At 39.2% G+C, this 16,460-nt stretch overlaps 1 protein-coding gene across 1 annotated transcript; it reads right to left on the bottom strand.

Annotated features, from left to right (window-relative positions):
* Positions 1 to 1,600: 1,600 nt before the first annotated feature.
* Positions 1,601 to 2,245, bottom strand: LOC149174490 (uncharacterized). The gene has a single exon (XM_089420866.1). The coding sequence runs from the start codon at positions 2,243 to 2,245 to the stop codon at positions 1,601 to 1,603; it is 645 nt and encodes a 214-aa protein (XP_089276992.1).
* Positions 2,246 to 16,460: the final 14,215 nt, after the last annotated feature.

Genomic DNA, 16,460 nt, shown 5'->3' with positions numbered 1-16,460 from the left:
TTTTTCTTTTCTTCCTCTTTGCCCCAAAGAAAGTCTCTTTGGATATTTCTGTAGTGTTACATAACCCCTTTTGGAGCTAGAAGGGCTGAAAACATGAAGATGGGGATTGATTGAAGGACAACCTTTGTGAGCACCAGCCTTCTAGCTAAATTCAAGGATCTGCTTATCCATTTTCATGCTTTGTCCTGTAACTTATTAATCACAGGCTCCCAAACTATCTTTCTTAGAGGTTTATCTGTGAGAGGTACTCCTAGATATTTGAATGCTAGTATATCTCTTTGAAAGCCTAATATTCTAGAAATATTTCTTTGAATAGCAATGTTAGTGTTGAAAAAGAGAATCTTTGATTTAGAGAGGCTTACCTCTATACCTGCAGCCATAGCAAAGTCTCGCAGGATTTGTTTATAAGCTTGTGCTTCCTTGACCGTGGGAATGCCCTCTAGCATGTTGTCATCTACAAACTGTTGATGGGTTAAAGCATGTCCGTTGCCAGATAGTTTGAGACCCTGGATTTTACCTTCTTCTTTAGCAGACTTGATAGCTCGTCCTCCTCCTTCCATCATAATAATAAAGAGAAAGGGGGAGAGATCGTCTCCCTGCCTGAGGCCTCTTGAAGGAGTAAAGATCTTAGATGGAGAACCATTTACCAAAATTGAAAAGCTGGAGGTAGTAACCAAGGCCATTACCCATCTCACCCAGTTGTGGTCAAATCCATAGGCTAGAAATACTTTCCTAATATAGGCCCAATTTAACTTATCATAAGACTTTTCTAGGTCCAATTGCATAATCATTCCTGTCTGCCTTTTACTTGTCAGAGAGTGAACCACCTCATGAGCTTGAATGATGTTGTTGAGAATTTGTCTGCCCTCCACATACCTCGTTTGCTCCCTGGAAACTAGAGTTGGTAAAAGGGGTTTAAGCCTATTGGCAATTACTTTTGAAATTATTTTATACACCACATTGCATAAAGCTATAGGTCTGAATCTATCAGGTGTCATAGCATTGTCCTGTTTTGGAATAAAGGAGATGAAGGTTGTGTTGAATGCCTTCAAAACAATTCTGTTCTTCCTCGAGTCCTCCACCACATTCAAAATATCTTGCTTGACAATTCTCCAACAAGCTTTAAAGAAATCCACATTGAAACCATCTGGGCCTGGTGCTTTTCCATTTTGCATTTCTTTGATGACTTCATAGACCTCCTCTTCATTCACCGGCCTATTAAGATTATGATTTTCTTCTCTTGTTACAAGCTTAGGGATGTGCTTTGTGAAGTCATTGATGAATTGTGATCTGTCTACGAGAGGTTCCTTCGCTATGCCTTGAAAATGTTGAACCAACATAGCTTTTATGTCCTTGTGGGTATTGAACTGGTTACCTATAGAATCCTTGATAGTTGAGATATTGTTGTGAGACTTGTGCTCTAGGGTAGATCTGTGGAAAATCCTTGTGTTTCTATCTCCTTCTTTTAACCATTGTACTCTTGACTTTTGTCTCCAAAATGTTTCCTCTTGTTTGCATAAGTCCTCCCATTCCTATTGATGCTAGCTTGTTCATTTCTTTCCCCATAAAAGCCTTCAGCGATTAGTGTCTGATTCATATCCTAAATTTTCTTTTCAGCAACTTTTTTTGCTTCAAAAATGTTGCCAAACTCATTCTTATTCCAATCCTTGAGCCTGATTTTGATATGTCTCAATCTTTTTTGCAAAATGAACATTTTGGTACCTTGAATCTGCAATTCTTCTTTCCACCATTTTTCAATGTTGCTAATGAAGTCTGGATGTGTAAGCCAGATATTTTCAAACCGGAAACATCTATTTCTTGAGGTACCTATACAGGACGCCTCAAGTTGAACAGACCAATGGTCCGAGCCACCGAAGGGGAGAATCCTCGCCATCATATCAAGGCCTATGAGCATAAGGTCCTTTGAGATTATGAATCTATCAAGATTTGAAGCTACTTGAGACTCTCCACCTCTTTTATTGTTCCAGGTGAAGAGGCCATTACTCATATAAGTGTCGACTAGCTTCATATTGTTAATAAAATTCTTAAAAGCTATAGAGTCTTTTCCTAGTGTTTTGGTTCCACCCTTTTTTTCCGACAGGGACCTGATCATGTTGAAGTCCCCTCCTAAAATCCATGGTATTTCTGAATATCTGTCTCTCAGATCCTCTAGTGAGTTCAATAGTCTGAGTTTGTCATCAGGCTTCTGTGGACCATAAACATTTGTGATTAAATAAACTTCCATGTCTCCCATAGGCTGGATAACCACTGATAAGTAGTTTCTAGATGCTTCAGCATCTACTATACTTATTCTTTGAGGGTTCCAAAGTGTGAGAATACCTCCTGCTTTTTTGTCTACTTTGACTTCTAGAAATTCATATTTTTTAAGCCATTTGCTATGTATTTCTCTTATTTTTTTTATTGAACACTTGGTCTTCTGGATGAAAATCATATCAGGTTTCTCTTCTTTCATTCTATTGCTAAGATTCCTTTGTTTCCTTTTACTTCCTAGACCTCTAATATTCCAAGATGTGAGCTTCATTTAGTAAGATTTGTAAAATAATAGCTGGTTACATCTTTCATCTTACCTGAATCTATCATCAGTTTTCCACATTCTATCAGCAACTTGTTTGGCCTCTTTCTACCCCTTTTCTTGCCTGGGTTTCTGGGCGCTAGTCCTGCTATGGTTTTCATGGTTTTCAACCCTTAATTGTAATTGTAATTGTTACTTAAAGTTATCAATTAGCACGGATCTAATTGTAATTGTTACTTAAAGTTATCAATTAGCATGATAAAAGAGATATTAGGGAAGGTGAACCTCTTGGCCTGGATGAGGTTAAGAGAGCTCCCTATGATAGGAGGATGCATCTGTTGTAAAATGTCAGCCTTATCATTGTATTTCTAGAGGATAAGATAGAATTTGGTGTCGTTAAATTGTAGTTTCTCTTGTTATACTTTGGTGATGTTTCGATTGCTTATCATATGACTATTCTCCTTATAGTCTTGCATTTCTTTGATTTATGTCTTTGAGTTCCCTAACACCACTAACACCACTAGCCTTTTTATCTTCCATGTACATGCCAATTGTAGCCCCATGAATAAAGCACTCAACTTGGTTGCGAAATATGTTTCCTAGGACCTAATGGAAGTCAAATTCTTGGTTCCATTGAGATCTATTAGGACCCTCCTACACCTATTCCCCTTCACTATTTATAATAATTATGAGAATTAGTTTCTGAAACCTCTTATGACTTACCTAAATTTAAAGCTTCGTGCAATTTACTTAGTTTTGACAACTTTTTAGTTTTTGAGTATTTGTTTTTAGTATTCATTTATTGTTATTATCAAATTTGTGATTTAGATTTCATAATATTAGCACTTATTAATTCCATGATATTGGTTGAATTATATATGGAAGTCAAATTTTTGGTTCCATCAAGATCTATTAGGACCCTTCTACACCTACTACCCTTAACTATTCATAATAATTATGAGGTAATTATGAGAATTAGTTTCTAAAAATTCTTATAACTTACCTAAATTTGAAGCTTCATGCAATTTACTTAATTTTGACGACTTCTTAGTTTTTGAGTATTTGTCTTTAGTATTCATTTATTATTATCAAATTTGTGATTTAGATTTCATAATATTAGCACTTGCTAATTCCATGATATTGGTTGAATTATATATATATATATATATATATATATATATATATATATATATATATATATATATATATATATATATATAGATAAATATCATAAAATAAAATAATTATTACAATGTAGATATAATCAATAGATATACGTAAGTAATAGTTAAAGTGTTTAGCTTAACCAATTGCCACTAATGTTATTATGTTTTTGGCTAGTTTTATGTTAGAAAGTGTTTGATTGAAATGTACTTAGGTTAAATGGGTTACTTCATGCCAACCAATGTACTAAGAATTCCATCCACAAATTTGGGGAGAATTCCTTTAGTTTCTCCATGGTGGAGTAACAAGTTAAGTAGGTTCATCGCACATTTTGATCTTCCAAATATAGTTAATAGTTGACTAGGAGAGTCTAGTAATCATTTCATTGTTTTGTTAGGTTGATGAAAGAGGTGGGTTAATCAATAGGTCAAGGTAGAATTCAAGTAGTTTGTTATGCAACCTAGGAAATCAAAGTGGACCATGTCTTTCTTACTTCAAGGAAGTTAATTACAATTTGATGTTATATATGAACAAGCTTGAAGATTGGTTTATCATTAAAGTTAATTAGTTCCTTTTGTTTCCTATTGTATATGGAGTTTTTTTTTCCACTGGAAAAATCGTAATCTTTCATTAACTTTGAAAAATTACATATTGTAGATGCGATATGCATATGCTGTATCCGTCTAGCCCCAGAGGGCTCTGTCAAAATTTTGAAGGTTCTTCAAAAAAACTGTATATTGCCCAGAACACCACGCAGGATGTTCATAAATAGGAGCCTTGTATTAAGTCTGTACATGTGCCACGTAGGGCCATACATAAAAATCTTGTATAATATATACATAATTTTCAAAGAAAAACATCGTTCAAAAAAAGTTCCAAAAGAAAACCAGATCATGGGCTCTCTGCCCTATGATAATGTAGATCTATGTATGGGCGGTGGTAGTAGCAGTATTCATTTGTCCCTCGTTGTTCCTGGATCATCCACTCTCCTCTGGGAAGTATCGTGGCCTCCTTGGATAACTCATCAGCACAGTTGTTATGTTCCCTATAAATATGATTGCATGTGATATTATTAAATTGAGCCTTGAAAATGTTTATTTGATCCAAAATATTACTGAGTGTGTGTATGTGACAAGCAGTAATGTTATTGAACCAATTTATAATGATCTTCGAGTCTCCAAAAATATTTATGCCCATGCAATTATGCCCCAAAGAGAAATGAAAGAGATGACGAAGGGTGATGAGTTCTGCGAAATTGTTTGTTCCAGCCCCTAATCCCATCTTAACTTTGAAATAATGATGTTCACTAATGTATAAGATGAATCCACCACCACATCCTTGCTATTGTGCTGCACCATCGAAATACGCCCAAGGGGTATTTTTATCAATATGTGGAGGAGTATGAGGCCTACGGGCTCAGGTTTGTGGAGGATCAGGAATCTCATTGTATGTCGATACTATACAGTCCACAGTGTGTGGCCAACACACAGGTTTGTTTTTGAAAATAGAATGATTCCGAGCCAGCCAGAGATGCCAGCTGATAATCAAAGGGAGACTTTGAAGTTTTGAACCTTTATGCCGATTGTACCAACCTTCCCATGCTTTGTTTATGTCATCACCTTCCCAGAGCCCTGTGTAGTGAATTGTAGAGGATATATTTTGCCAAAGATCAATCAAGGCTGAGCATTTCAGAAACAGATGTAAAGTCGATTCCGATGAGCTTTTGCATAATGTACACCAATTTGGCCCATGGAAGGATTGATGCATGAGATTTTCGCCTGTGGGAACTTTGTCTTTTAGAATACACCAGAAAAATAGTCTGGTCCGAGGAGGCACAATAAGTTCTAAATAGGCTTCCACCAGAAGGTAATCAAATCCGGTATCTTGTGGGAGATCAGGGCCAGATAACCAGAATTAGGTGAGTATATACCATTGTCCGCATGACACCAAATGAGTTCATCCGGGCCCTCTTTTATCCTGATATGAGATTCAGATAGTGCAGAAATATAATTATGCCATTCTTGGTGCCAACATTGTGGTAAATCGAGTTGTAAGGTGGATTTCCATCTTTGAGAAAAAATGGTGGAATTATGAGGATCCGCAATGTTTGCAAGTACCTTGAGCTTGTGTGAATGAAGATGTTGTATGAGTTCTCTAGACAGCTAATATCTTCCTCCACCTCCAATCCATGGATCTAAACCAATGCGAGCCATAGATCCATCATTGATTCTCCGGGCCAGATTATCCCTGATGAGCGGCAGAGAGTGAAGGAGTGCCTTCCAGACATATGAGATGCCAGTTTTAGGCCAACTTGGCAAACGAATCCAATCCATGATTTGTTGAGGCCAAATATACTTGTGATATGTGATGGCAGTCCAGAGATTATGTCTGGTCAACAGAGTCCATCCCATTTTTGCAGCAAGTGCTTGTGTGAAAAAGGAAGATCTTTTAGGCCCCATCCTCCCCATTTTTTGGGCAGCGCTATCTTACTCCAGCCAACCCATGCCGAAATCCGTTTTTCATGGTTTCCATTCCATATATATATGTTGCAGATTTGTTGCAAACAAGCCAAGATGCTCCTAGGAATCCAAGCGAGTGCCATCCAGAATACAGGAGTGGACTCAAGAACAGATTTTATAAGAACAAGTCTACCAGCTCTGGACAAATATCTGTGGCTCCATATGGTAAGCCTTTTCTCCAGTTTTGTGACGTGCCAAACCCAATCAGCAATTTTCTGGCTGATAGGCTTTATCCAGAACCCCAGGTATTTTCGACCCCGGTCTAAAGGATTGATGCAATAAGGGAAAAACTGATGAGCAAGATGTGACTCTTGGATGGAGGTTCGGGCAAATGTAATTGTGGATTTTGAGTGATTGGCTGACATTCCAGTAGATGATGAGAAGAGAGAGAGAATCTTGGAAAAGGAGCGGGAATCCCGAATGCTTCCATCAATAAAAATAAGAACATCATCAACAAAAAGTAGATGGGTGAGAAAGCAATCATTAGATATCTTGAGTACACAAAGATCACCATCTCTCTTAGCCGATGCAATCAATCGACTAAGACCATCAATTACAATAAAAAAAAAGAGAGGTGAAAGGGGGAATCCTTGTCTAAGCCCCCTCTCAGAGTGAAAAAAATAAGATGGAGACCCATTAATGAGAACACTGAAGGTGGGAGAGGTCATGCAGGCCATGATCCAGGTGATGAAATTAAGGGGGAAACCCAAATGGATAAGGAGCATCTTAATATAAAGCCAACTGACATGGTCAAAAGCTTTTGCCAGATCTATCTTAAGAATAATGGATTTTTGGTGTCTGGTCCAGATTGTATGAATGGTTTCTTGGGCCGAGCCAATAGCTTCATGAATCTGTCGATGTTCAAGAAAAGCAAATTGTTGGGGAGCAATATGTCGAGAGAGAATAGGGCGGAGGCAATTAGCAATGATCTTGGAGATGATTTTGTACAGACAATTGCACAAAGAGATGGGCATGTAGTCATTAAAGGAGGATGGGGTGTCAGACTTAGGAATGAGGGCAATGAAAGTCGAGTTGATGGAATTGTACAAAGATCCAGAAAATCTACATTCTTCCACGACTTTTAGCAGATCTTGTCCCAGGAGGTCATAGAAAGCGAGGCAGAATTCTATGGTCTAGCCATTCGGTCCCGTGCTCTTGTCTTTTTGAACCATTTTAGCATGCCTTCAAGCTCACCAGATGTGACGGGAGTGAAAATTTCCTCTGCCTCATCCTCATTAACAAATCTGGGGAAGTGACCAACCACATTAATAGTATCAGCAAGATTAGAACCAGGAGGGCTTTTGTATAGATTCTTGAAATGAGTAGAGCCAAGATGGGAGAGTTTATTGAAAGAATCAACCACTCCTCCCTCAAGAAGAGGTAGATTCCAAATGGTGTTTATTACCTTTCTACCTCTTGCATAGTTCTGAAAAAACCTTGTATTGCCATCCCCTGCTTTCAACCATATGGCCCTACTCCAAAGACGGATGGATTCCTCTCTTTCCTTTAGGATCTGAGCCTTCTGATTCTCAAGTTCAACTAGATGAGATTTTTCTTCAACAGTGATAAACCCCAGGCTTCGCTCATCTAGCAGAGAGCTGAGCTCGAATTCTATGTGTAATAGAGTCGAAATCTCCCTCTGGTGTTTTTCTCTAGCCCAGTTAATAGAAAGATGCTTGAGCTTGGACAAGTTTAAACAGAAACCTTTAGCCAAGGAGTTAGACCTATCGATTGGGTTTGCAGCGCATAAGTCCGAAACCAAACGAACATAAGTAGGGTCCTGAAGCCAGAAATGGTTAAACTTGAAAGGGGCTTTTGGCTTAGGGTGAGGCCCCAATATCTCCAAATAAATGGGGGAGTGATCTCAGATACCCCCTGTTCCCACCCATTTTTTATAGTGATGCAGCTGCTGTAATAGGGGCCCCTTCATAATGAATCTATCTAATCTTCGAGCAAGGGCAGCCTCACCCACCCTTTTATTCCTCCATGTGGGAAGAGGCTTGTTCATAGGGACATCCATCAAGTTAAACTGCTCCAGGAGATCAGTCATAAACCCCGAGATTGAATCCACTTGTGCCATAGACCCCCAGGATTCACTATAACCTAGGGAGAAGTTGAGATCGCCTCCAATAATGATGTGATCAGATGAGAAGATGGAGAGGCCAAGCAGGTGCTGCCAGAAATGCTCCCTCTGTTGACAAGGACCATAAATGTTGACAACCCGTAGGTTGGTGCCAAGCTCTGCCGACAAGAGATCTAAACCCAGGAAACCATGGCCTCCCCAAGATGCAGTGACTCTGATGGTTCTGGGATTATATCCAATGGCAAGACCACCGGATCTCCCCACAGCGTCCATTTCCATATAGATCCATCCCAGAGAATTGTATGTGGAGTTATGCCCACTAATGTTAAGTATTGTAATGGTGTATTTACACACTTCCTCTTGTTGGAATGTATACATATTCGATATGTCTAATTCCTCAATTTCCCAACATGGTATTTGTGTTATTTTGTTAAGATGTAGAATGATGTGTACATGTCTATTAGAGGTTTTTCAATGTACATGCTCCTAATGATTCTAAATATCATTAGGTTTCCCTAAGGTTTTGAATTGAAAACTGCAATAAGGTTTACATCTATAGATTAAGATCACGAGTTCCAAGGAAGAACTTATTTATGGTATCTGAGCACAAGATATGGAAAAAATATTAAAAAGTAAGGAACTTGGAAATGCACAAAGATTACAGTTCTAAATCCATGTTGGGTTGTGTTCTATTGTTTCCATGACTAGCCCATGTAGTTAACCGAGGGGTTAGAGGGGGGATGGAGCCCCCCCTTTGTTGCGCTGATTGTGTAGCGGGGGGGTCACAGGGGGTTTGAGGCGTGCAAGTAACCCCCCTCTATGGGGTCCGGGGTAGCGCCCCAGAAAATTTTGCTTTTTGGACCCTATATTAGGTTGGATGGAGCTACCTATGGTTTTGTGCATGCTTTTTGCACATGGTTTTGGACGCGATGGTTTTCGGTCCATGGTTTTGGACGCAATGGTTTTAGGTCCATGGTATTGGATGCTTCAGCATGTATAAATATGTATTGTAACATTGAAAGGAACATAATGAAAAATCAAGCTGGTAGTCCCGGTCTGGGATCCAAGGGAAAATCTCTGTGTATATGTGTTTTATGTGTTATGCTCTTGCATTGTTTATTTTTTGTATTTTAGAATTCGTATGCAGGTAGTTTATGTACAGGGTTAAAACTTACATTTGGTATCAGAGATGTTTTGGCTTCAAGGGGACGCCTTTTTTGCTGAGGAGTTTCGCTCGGGCCTGTGGTAGACCCTGTTCAGTGGGAGATATACGGGATCAATTCTGGTGGTGAAAGAAGATGGTGAGCAGTGGAAAGATAGAGATCGAGAAATTTAATGGTTAGAGTTTTGAGTTATGGAAACTCAAGATGGAGGATCTGTTGGTGGATAAAGACCAGTGGATCGCGGTAGATCCAGGTACTAAACCAACAGAGTGTCCAATGAAGAATGGAAGAAGTTGGATCGAAAGGCAAAGAGCATAATATGATTGTGTGTCTCAGATTCAGTATTGCTGAATGTATCAGGGGAAGTTGCGATGAAGGCTTTGTGGGACAAGATAGGGACTTTGTACCAGTCTAAGTCTCTGGTGAATAAATTGTTCCTGCTGAAAAAGCTGTATAACGCGAGGATGAAAGATGGAGACTTGGTGATAGAGCATCTAAACGCATTTGATACTGTGGTAAGTCAGTTATTATCTGTTGATATTCAAATTTCAGATGAAGATAAGTGCATCAATCTGTTGTGTTCTCTACCAGATTCGTGGGATAGTCTGGTTATTGCAATAGGTAGCAATGAAACTGCCTTGCAATTTGATAAAATAGTCTCATCCTTGCTAAGGGAGGAAATGAGACGGAAAAATATGGAGAGCCAGAATGGTGATGTCTTGTCTGTATGAGGACGGTCCTAGAATAGAAACAAAAATATGTCATCGAGTAGGAGATCTAAATCTAGAGGGAGATCTAAATCTCCAGGAAAACCTATAAAGATGGTGTGCTAGAAATGAGGAAAGGAAGGGAACTACAAAAGGGACTGTAAATCTAAAGCTCCTGATAAAGGAATGGGATATGATGATGTTCCTTTTGCACAGGTGAAAACCACCTCAGATGAAGGTGGGGATGTGCACTTGGTTTCTTCAAGTACACATGTAGATCATGAGGTATGGTTGATTGACTCAGGTGCATCCTTTCAGTTCACTCCCCATAGAGAGTGGTTCTGTGAGTATGAGAAATAGGATGGTGGTGATGTCTTCTTAGGGGATGATAGGAAGGCTAGAATTGTTGGTCATGGAAAAGTAAAGTTGAAGTTGCAAGGTGGAAGGGTTAGAAAACTTCTGGGTGTTCTGCGTATTCCTGCATTGACCAGAAATCTGATTTTTGTAAGCAAGTTGGATGATGCAGGTGTAAAAATAGTGTTCGAGAAGGATACCTGCAAGATGGTTCAGGGAGCACTGGTATTGATGCGGGGAGTTCGAATTGGAACTATGTACAAGCTGTAAGATAACACTATTGTTTATGGGTGCAAAAATTCTGTGGTTCTTGAAAGTGGAGCATAAAATCTAGTGGTCTCTGGAGAGAAGACCATGTTATGGCATCAAAGGCTTGGACATATTGGAGAGAAGGGCCTTCGAATACTTCATGGTAAAAGTATGGTAGAAGGTATGAGTAATAGCTCTCTGGATTTTGATTTCTGTGAAAATTATGTATATGGAAAATAGAATCGGGTGAGTTTCCTCTCTGGTGGTAAGAGGGTGAAACAGATATTAGAACTTGTGCACAGTGATGTGTTTGGACTTGCGAAGGTTCCATCATTGGGTAAGTCTGTGTACTATGTATCATTTATAGATGACTTCTCAAAGAATACATGGATATATTTCCTTAAGAATAAATCTGAAGTCTTTGACGGGTTTAGAGAATTTAAGGCTACTGGGCAGTGGATCCCCTGCGTAACGGTTTTGGGGCTTAAAGTCCACAATTTTGGGTACAAATATGGTAAGGTTCCACGATGTGCGCAAAGCGTGAATTGTAATGAGTCAAGTCAAAAGGTTGTCCGCCTAAAAATAATGTAAGAAAATAGAAAGTAAGTCGGCCTGCCCATGGTCCGCGGACCATGGGAATGTATAAATAGAGCAAGGCTCTAAGGTTAGAAGTCAGTTCTTATTTTCGGATCTTGAATGTTATGGGTTTATGAAGGCTATATTCTCTCTGCATTTGTAAGTCTGAGTTGAGGGTGTTAGTAGATAGTTAGAGGCACTGTAGATGTGTGCGTAGAGGCCTGGTAGAGTCCCTAGCTGTGTGCACAGACCCCTGTAGTTGAGTGCGCAGGGAAAGAAGTGGATTGTATAGAACGAAGATATTAATAAAGATTATTTGGTTATGAAATATTGTGGATCTGTTATATTCTGGTTTATGCACCTGTTATATGAGTTTGTGTTTGTCTTTAAGAGTTATGAAAGTGCGCACTGGTTATTATTGATAATTGTTTGCTTTAAGACCTTAAGAAGTAGATCGGATATATAATAACCTCATTAATAATAAGATTATAAGGAGCGCCTCATCATTGAGCCTCGCAAAGACAAGAGTAGCGCAAGTGTGCAGATCGGTTCATGACCCATCCATACCTTGTCAAGACATCCCAAAGGTGCGGAAACCTGGTTCCAGCACCCTCCCCTACTACCTCGGGTGAGACTTTAGTTCGTGCTTCGTGGACTATTGTCGAAAGGGCCGGTAGTGCGGGATTTGTTTGGTTAAAAAACTTCCGAACCTGGTTCAGGCCCCAAAAAGCCAACAAATGGTTCTGTTGCCGGGACCGGGATCTGCCTAAGGGATGTTTGATGTCGGAACACTAGAACCCTACAAAGAAAGAACTTGAAGATTGGTTGGATCAGAAGCTTCACAAGTTCGTGGTATAGGAAAACAGAAATCCGTAGATATCCGAGGAAAGGTGGCTGGATCATTACATATACACAAAAATCCATGAGATCTTCTTCACATCCTTCTCGACAAAACTATATGAGTGGACTGCGAGGCTAGCTGACAATTGTTGAGCACTAGAGAAGGTATGTAATTACCACTCACTTTGTCATCTTTTCCTTGAATTCATAACTTCTTTACATTATGAAATAAGTATATGGTGAAAGATTATGATAGATCTAAGAAGATTTGTATGCAATGTAAAATGACTAATAATTACCCTTTTCCTATGCAGAAAAAGGAGAAAACGGAAGATCGTCGTTCTAAAGGAAAAGACAAGACAAGGTTAACTGCTATCCCTTTGATAGGGAACCGTATCCAAACAAGGCAATCTAAACTGGAGCATATAAGCCAGGAAAAGGAAGAGGAGGTACCAAATCGGCGTAAGAGAACAAGAAGATAACTGAGAACTAACAGTATGGCGAATCCCTCAGGATCCTTTGATCTTGAGGGATCGCTACCTTAATGATTCGTTGTATCATTGATATCTTCGCTCGACTGCTATAAGAGGAGGCAACATTGCTAGCCCAAGAGACGGAACTATTGTGGTTTTTATGAAACTTACTGTTGTAATTGGAACTTTGATCATCGACTCTCTCTAAGAGCGATTACTGTAACTCTGTTTTGATGCGTAATATATAAACTTTGGTTGTTGTTCCATATTTGATTCTGGAGTAATCTTAAGCAATGTGTCCCTAGAGGCTAAGGGCCTGGCCTTAGTGGATCACTTGCTCCTGTACCATTATTTTCCGATTCATGTGTGGTTTGATTTATTTTATCCGCTCTGTTCAGTAATCTGATGTTCCTTACTATTTTACATATCAGTTCTGTTACATTTCGTCTACATGAATAAGTAATGTTATTCTCTGCAACAGGAATGTTATGCTATTCACTATAACTTTATATCGCATCGTTGTTCCTTTAAACAACTGGTATTATCATATAACATAACTGTTCCTTACAGATTGCCATTGCTGTTCGATTACAGAGTAACACTGCTGTATATTCGTAAGTTGGTATTATTGTGTATTTATCTATGGTTCCCTTTTAATATGATTGCTTTTCATTTGGGATTGTTGTTCCATCGTGATCACAATTCCTGTTCCTTTATAACAGTGATTCATACTTGTCATATCGGAGCTCAGATTGTTGTTCCTTTTAATATAGGAGTGCTGTGTGTAATATTCGATTGGGTTTTGTTGTGTATTTACATTCGGTTGAAGTTGTTGTTCAATATTTCATTTCCATTGGTTTACTGTTCGATTACTGTTTGCTGTTCAAATCATTTCTAAAGTAAAGATCGCTGCTCAATTCCTGTAGGATACAATTATTGCTTCATTCATTTTTGTAGGTTAAGACTTTGCTGTGCAATCCTGTTAAATAGATTAGTCGTTGTTTCATTTCCTGTCATTTGAATTACCATAGCTTTGGTGTGCAGAACGATTTGAAACTGTAGTGAACATTGACATATGTTGTCCAATTCCCAAGTTGATGATCTTTTCCTTGAATACTTTTTAATTACATCAGTTTACAAAGGGAGAAGTTACTGTTACTGTACCCTTGACTCATAAATTGTTGTAGCTTTTTGAGTGCATGATTTGAGTTTTAAGTTTCTTTCTGAAAGTAAGTTTTATTCCAAGCATCCGTTTACTCTTGCATTTAAAGCACTATACTACTAGCATTACTCTGACAAATGACCGCCTCAAACTGAGTACACTCTTTGAGATAACAAATCATTCCTGGATTGATATTAATGTAGGGTAAATAGAGGTGAAAAAGACCCTTTTTACTGCTCGACATTTTGGCACCATTGCCGGGGAAGAGTGTAGCCATTTGTTTCCTTTTCAGAGTAGTGTAAGTACCTGCTAGGAAAGAATTGGGTTTTAAAAATGGAAGGTAAGAACCTGCGTACAGAGCATGTAAAAACCCTGCTCCTTTGCCCGCTTCCCTACAGATTTGTTGTTGTTTTGGGTAGAAATCAGTATTTGATTTGTGTGCATGACTAAGAAGAAAAAGCCTGAAAAGAACCCCAAACCACTACCCAAGCCTGATAAAGCTAAGGGGCCGGTGACCCTTGGCCGATCAACCTTTATAGACAAAATCCTGAAGAAAGCAGAATCTCAGCCTTCAGTAGGACCTAGAAAAGTTGCTTCTAGACAACCTACTAGTTCCCTTCAGGGCACAGGATCACCATCTGTAGCCTTTACTGAGGTGCATAGTCAAACCGAGGAGCAATATTTCCAAGAAATTGAGAATTCTAGCCCAAAATCATTGCAAGAAGGGAACTTTAGCAACCTCTATGAAGGAAGAGGAGAAACAGGGGAAACTGAAGAACCAGGATCTCCTATTGGAATAATTCAGCCATTAAGCAGCCCAGATAAGGGAAGCGCTGCAAAACTCATTCTTGAAGAACCTCAAGAATCAAAATCCCCCCAGACATTAGGAACTCTCATCATCCCAGATAAAGGAAGTGCTGTTAAGGCCATTCCTATTAAAGCCATCCCCCCTCCGTCCAGCCCTACATTTCATGGCCTAACATCGGAAGATCCAGATGTAAAATGTCTCTTCCCAAATTACAATGAAAAATGTATAGAATACTGCCCTTTTCATCCCTTATCACTCCCCCATAACCAGCCAGGCCCAGGTTTCCTTTTGAGGCTCCATCTATGTTACATTTTAAATATCCCTGAGGGGGAGGATGCCAGAAGTCTTTATTAGTGACCACCTGATCTACAATTCTTTTTTTACCCTAAGGAATAAGCCCCTGCAAACCCAACCGAAGTAGAATCTGCACATCAGTAGCTGAAAGGGGGTTCTTAGGGGGGGCTTGCAATAAAGTTCCAACCGTCTCCTTGAGCTGTCTTAATATTTGTTCCATAATGTTCTAGGAGGACCTATTTTGATTTTTGAAAATTCTATTATTACGTTCTTTCCAGACATCCCAAATTAAGAAGCTTGGAGCTAAAGCCCAAGCTTTATTTACTGTATCATACTTAGAGAAGTTTCTTCTCCAATTCCTTAGGGTGTTGGTAATGCTTCCTCTGTCCCTATTTGTTTGTCTGAATATTAAGGCAATCCCATCCCATAGCGAGGAAGTAAAAATACAACTGTTGAGAAGGTGCTCCATGGTTTCATCTTGTAATTCACATAGCTGGCATCTGGATGGGCCAGAAACACCCCTTTTCCAGATGTTTTCCCATGTCAGAATTTTCTTATGATGCACTAACCACATGAATAGTTTGGTTTTCATCCATCCTTGGTGCTTCCATAGTTCCTTCCAAACCCAATCCGGTTTTGTGGAATCCAGCTTAAGGGCTAAGCGCTTTGCCTCTTTAAGGTTAAAGTTACCTTCATTGTTATTACCCCATCTTAGTTGATCTAAATCTTCTAATATCAGGATCCTTCTTTGATTCAGGATGGCTGTTAGAGCATCAGCTTGTGCTTTCAAGGTGGCATTGTCCTTGTATTCCATCTCCTTCCAAATTCTCCATTTTCCTCCGCTATTAGTCTGATCCCAAAATTAATTTACTCTGAGTAACCCTTTGGTGTCAATATCATTCTTGAGACTTTCAAAGTCTTCTCTTAACAATTTAGGTTCCTGTTGCCATCTATCCTCCCAAAACCAAGCGAGGTCTCCAACTCTTATTTCCGAGAAACTATTTTTTTGGATTATATCTATGTTTTCCCAAGCTTTATTCCATATGTGGGAGCCCTTTATGATACCAGACATTCTTATATGGTCCTGGGCTTACCAATTATTTGCATATTTTTGGTTCCAAATTTGTGCCCAAGGAGCATTTGGCTCTTTTAACCATCTCCACCATAATTTTTCCCCCAACACTTTGTTTAGCACTTCAGGATCATCCTGTCCTAACCCTCCATGTGTTTTAGGTTTGCATATCTTGTCCTAGGCTACCAAGGCCCATTTTTTCTTTTCTTCCCCTTTGCCCCAAAGAAAGTCTCTTTGGATATTTATGTAGTGTTGCATAACCCCTTTTGGAGCTAGAAGGGCTGAAAACATGAAGATGGGGATTGATTGAAGGACAACCTTTGTGAGCACCAACCTTCCAGCTGAATTCAAGGATTTGCTTATCCATTTTCATGCTTTGTCCTATAACTTATTAATCACAGGCTCCCAAACTATATTTCTCAGAGGTTTATCTGTGAGAGGTACTCCGAGATATTTAGATGGT

Source organism: Pinus tabuliformis, chromosome 4_1 (assembly GCF_031772625.1).
Source record: "Pinus tabuliformis cultivar Carrire ecotype Pingquan chromosome 4_1, CPIR1, whole genome shotgun sequence".
NCBI classification, from domain to species: domain Eukaryota; kingdom Viridiplantae; phylum Streptophyta; class Pinopsida; order Pinales; family Pinaceae; genus Pinus; species Pinus tabuliformis.
The sequence above is the reverse complement of the archived record's forward strand: the minus strand, read 5'-3'. Positions and strand labels throughout refer to the sequence as shown.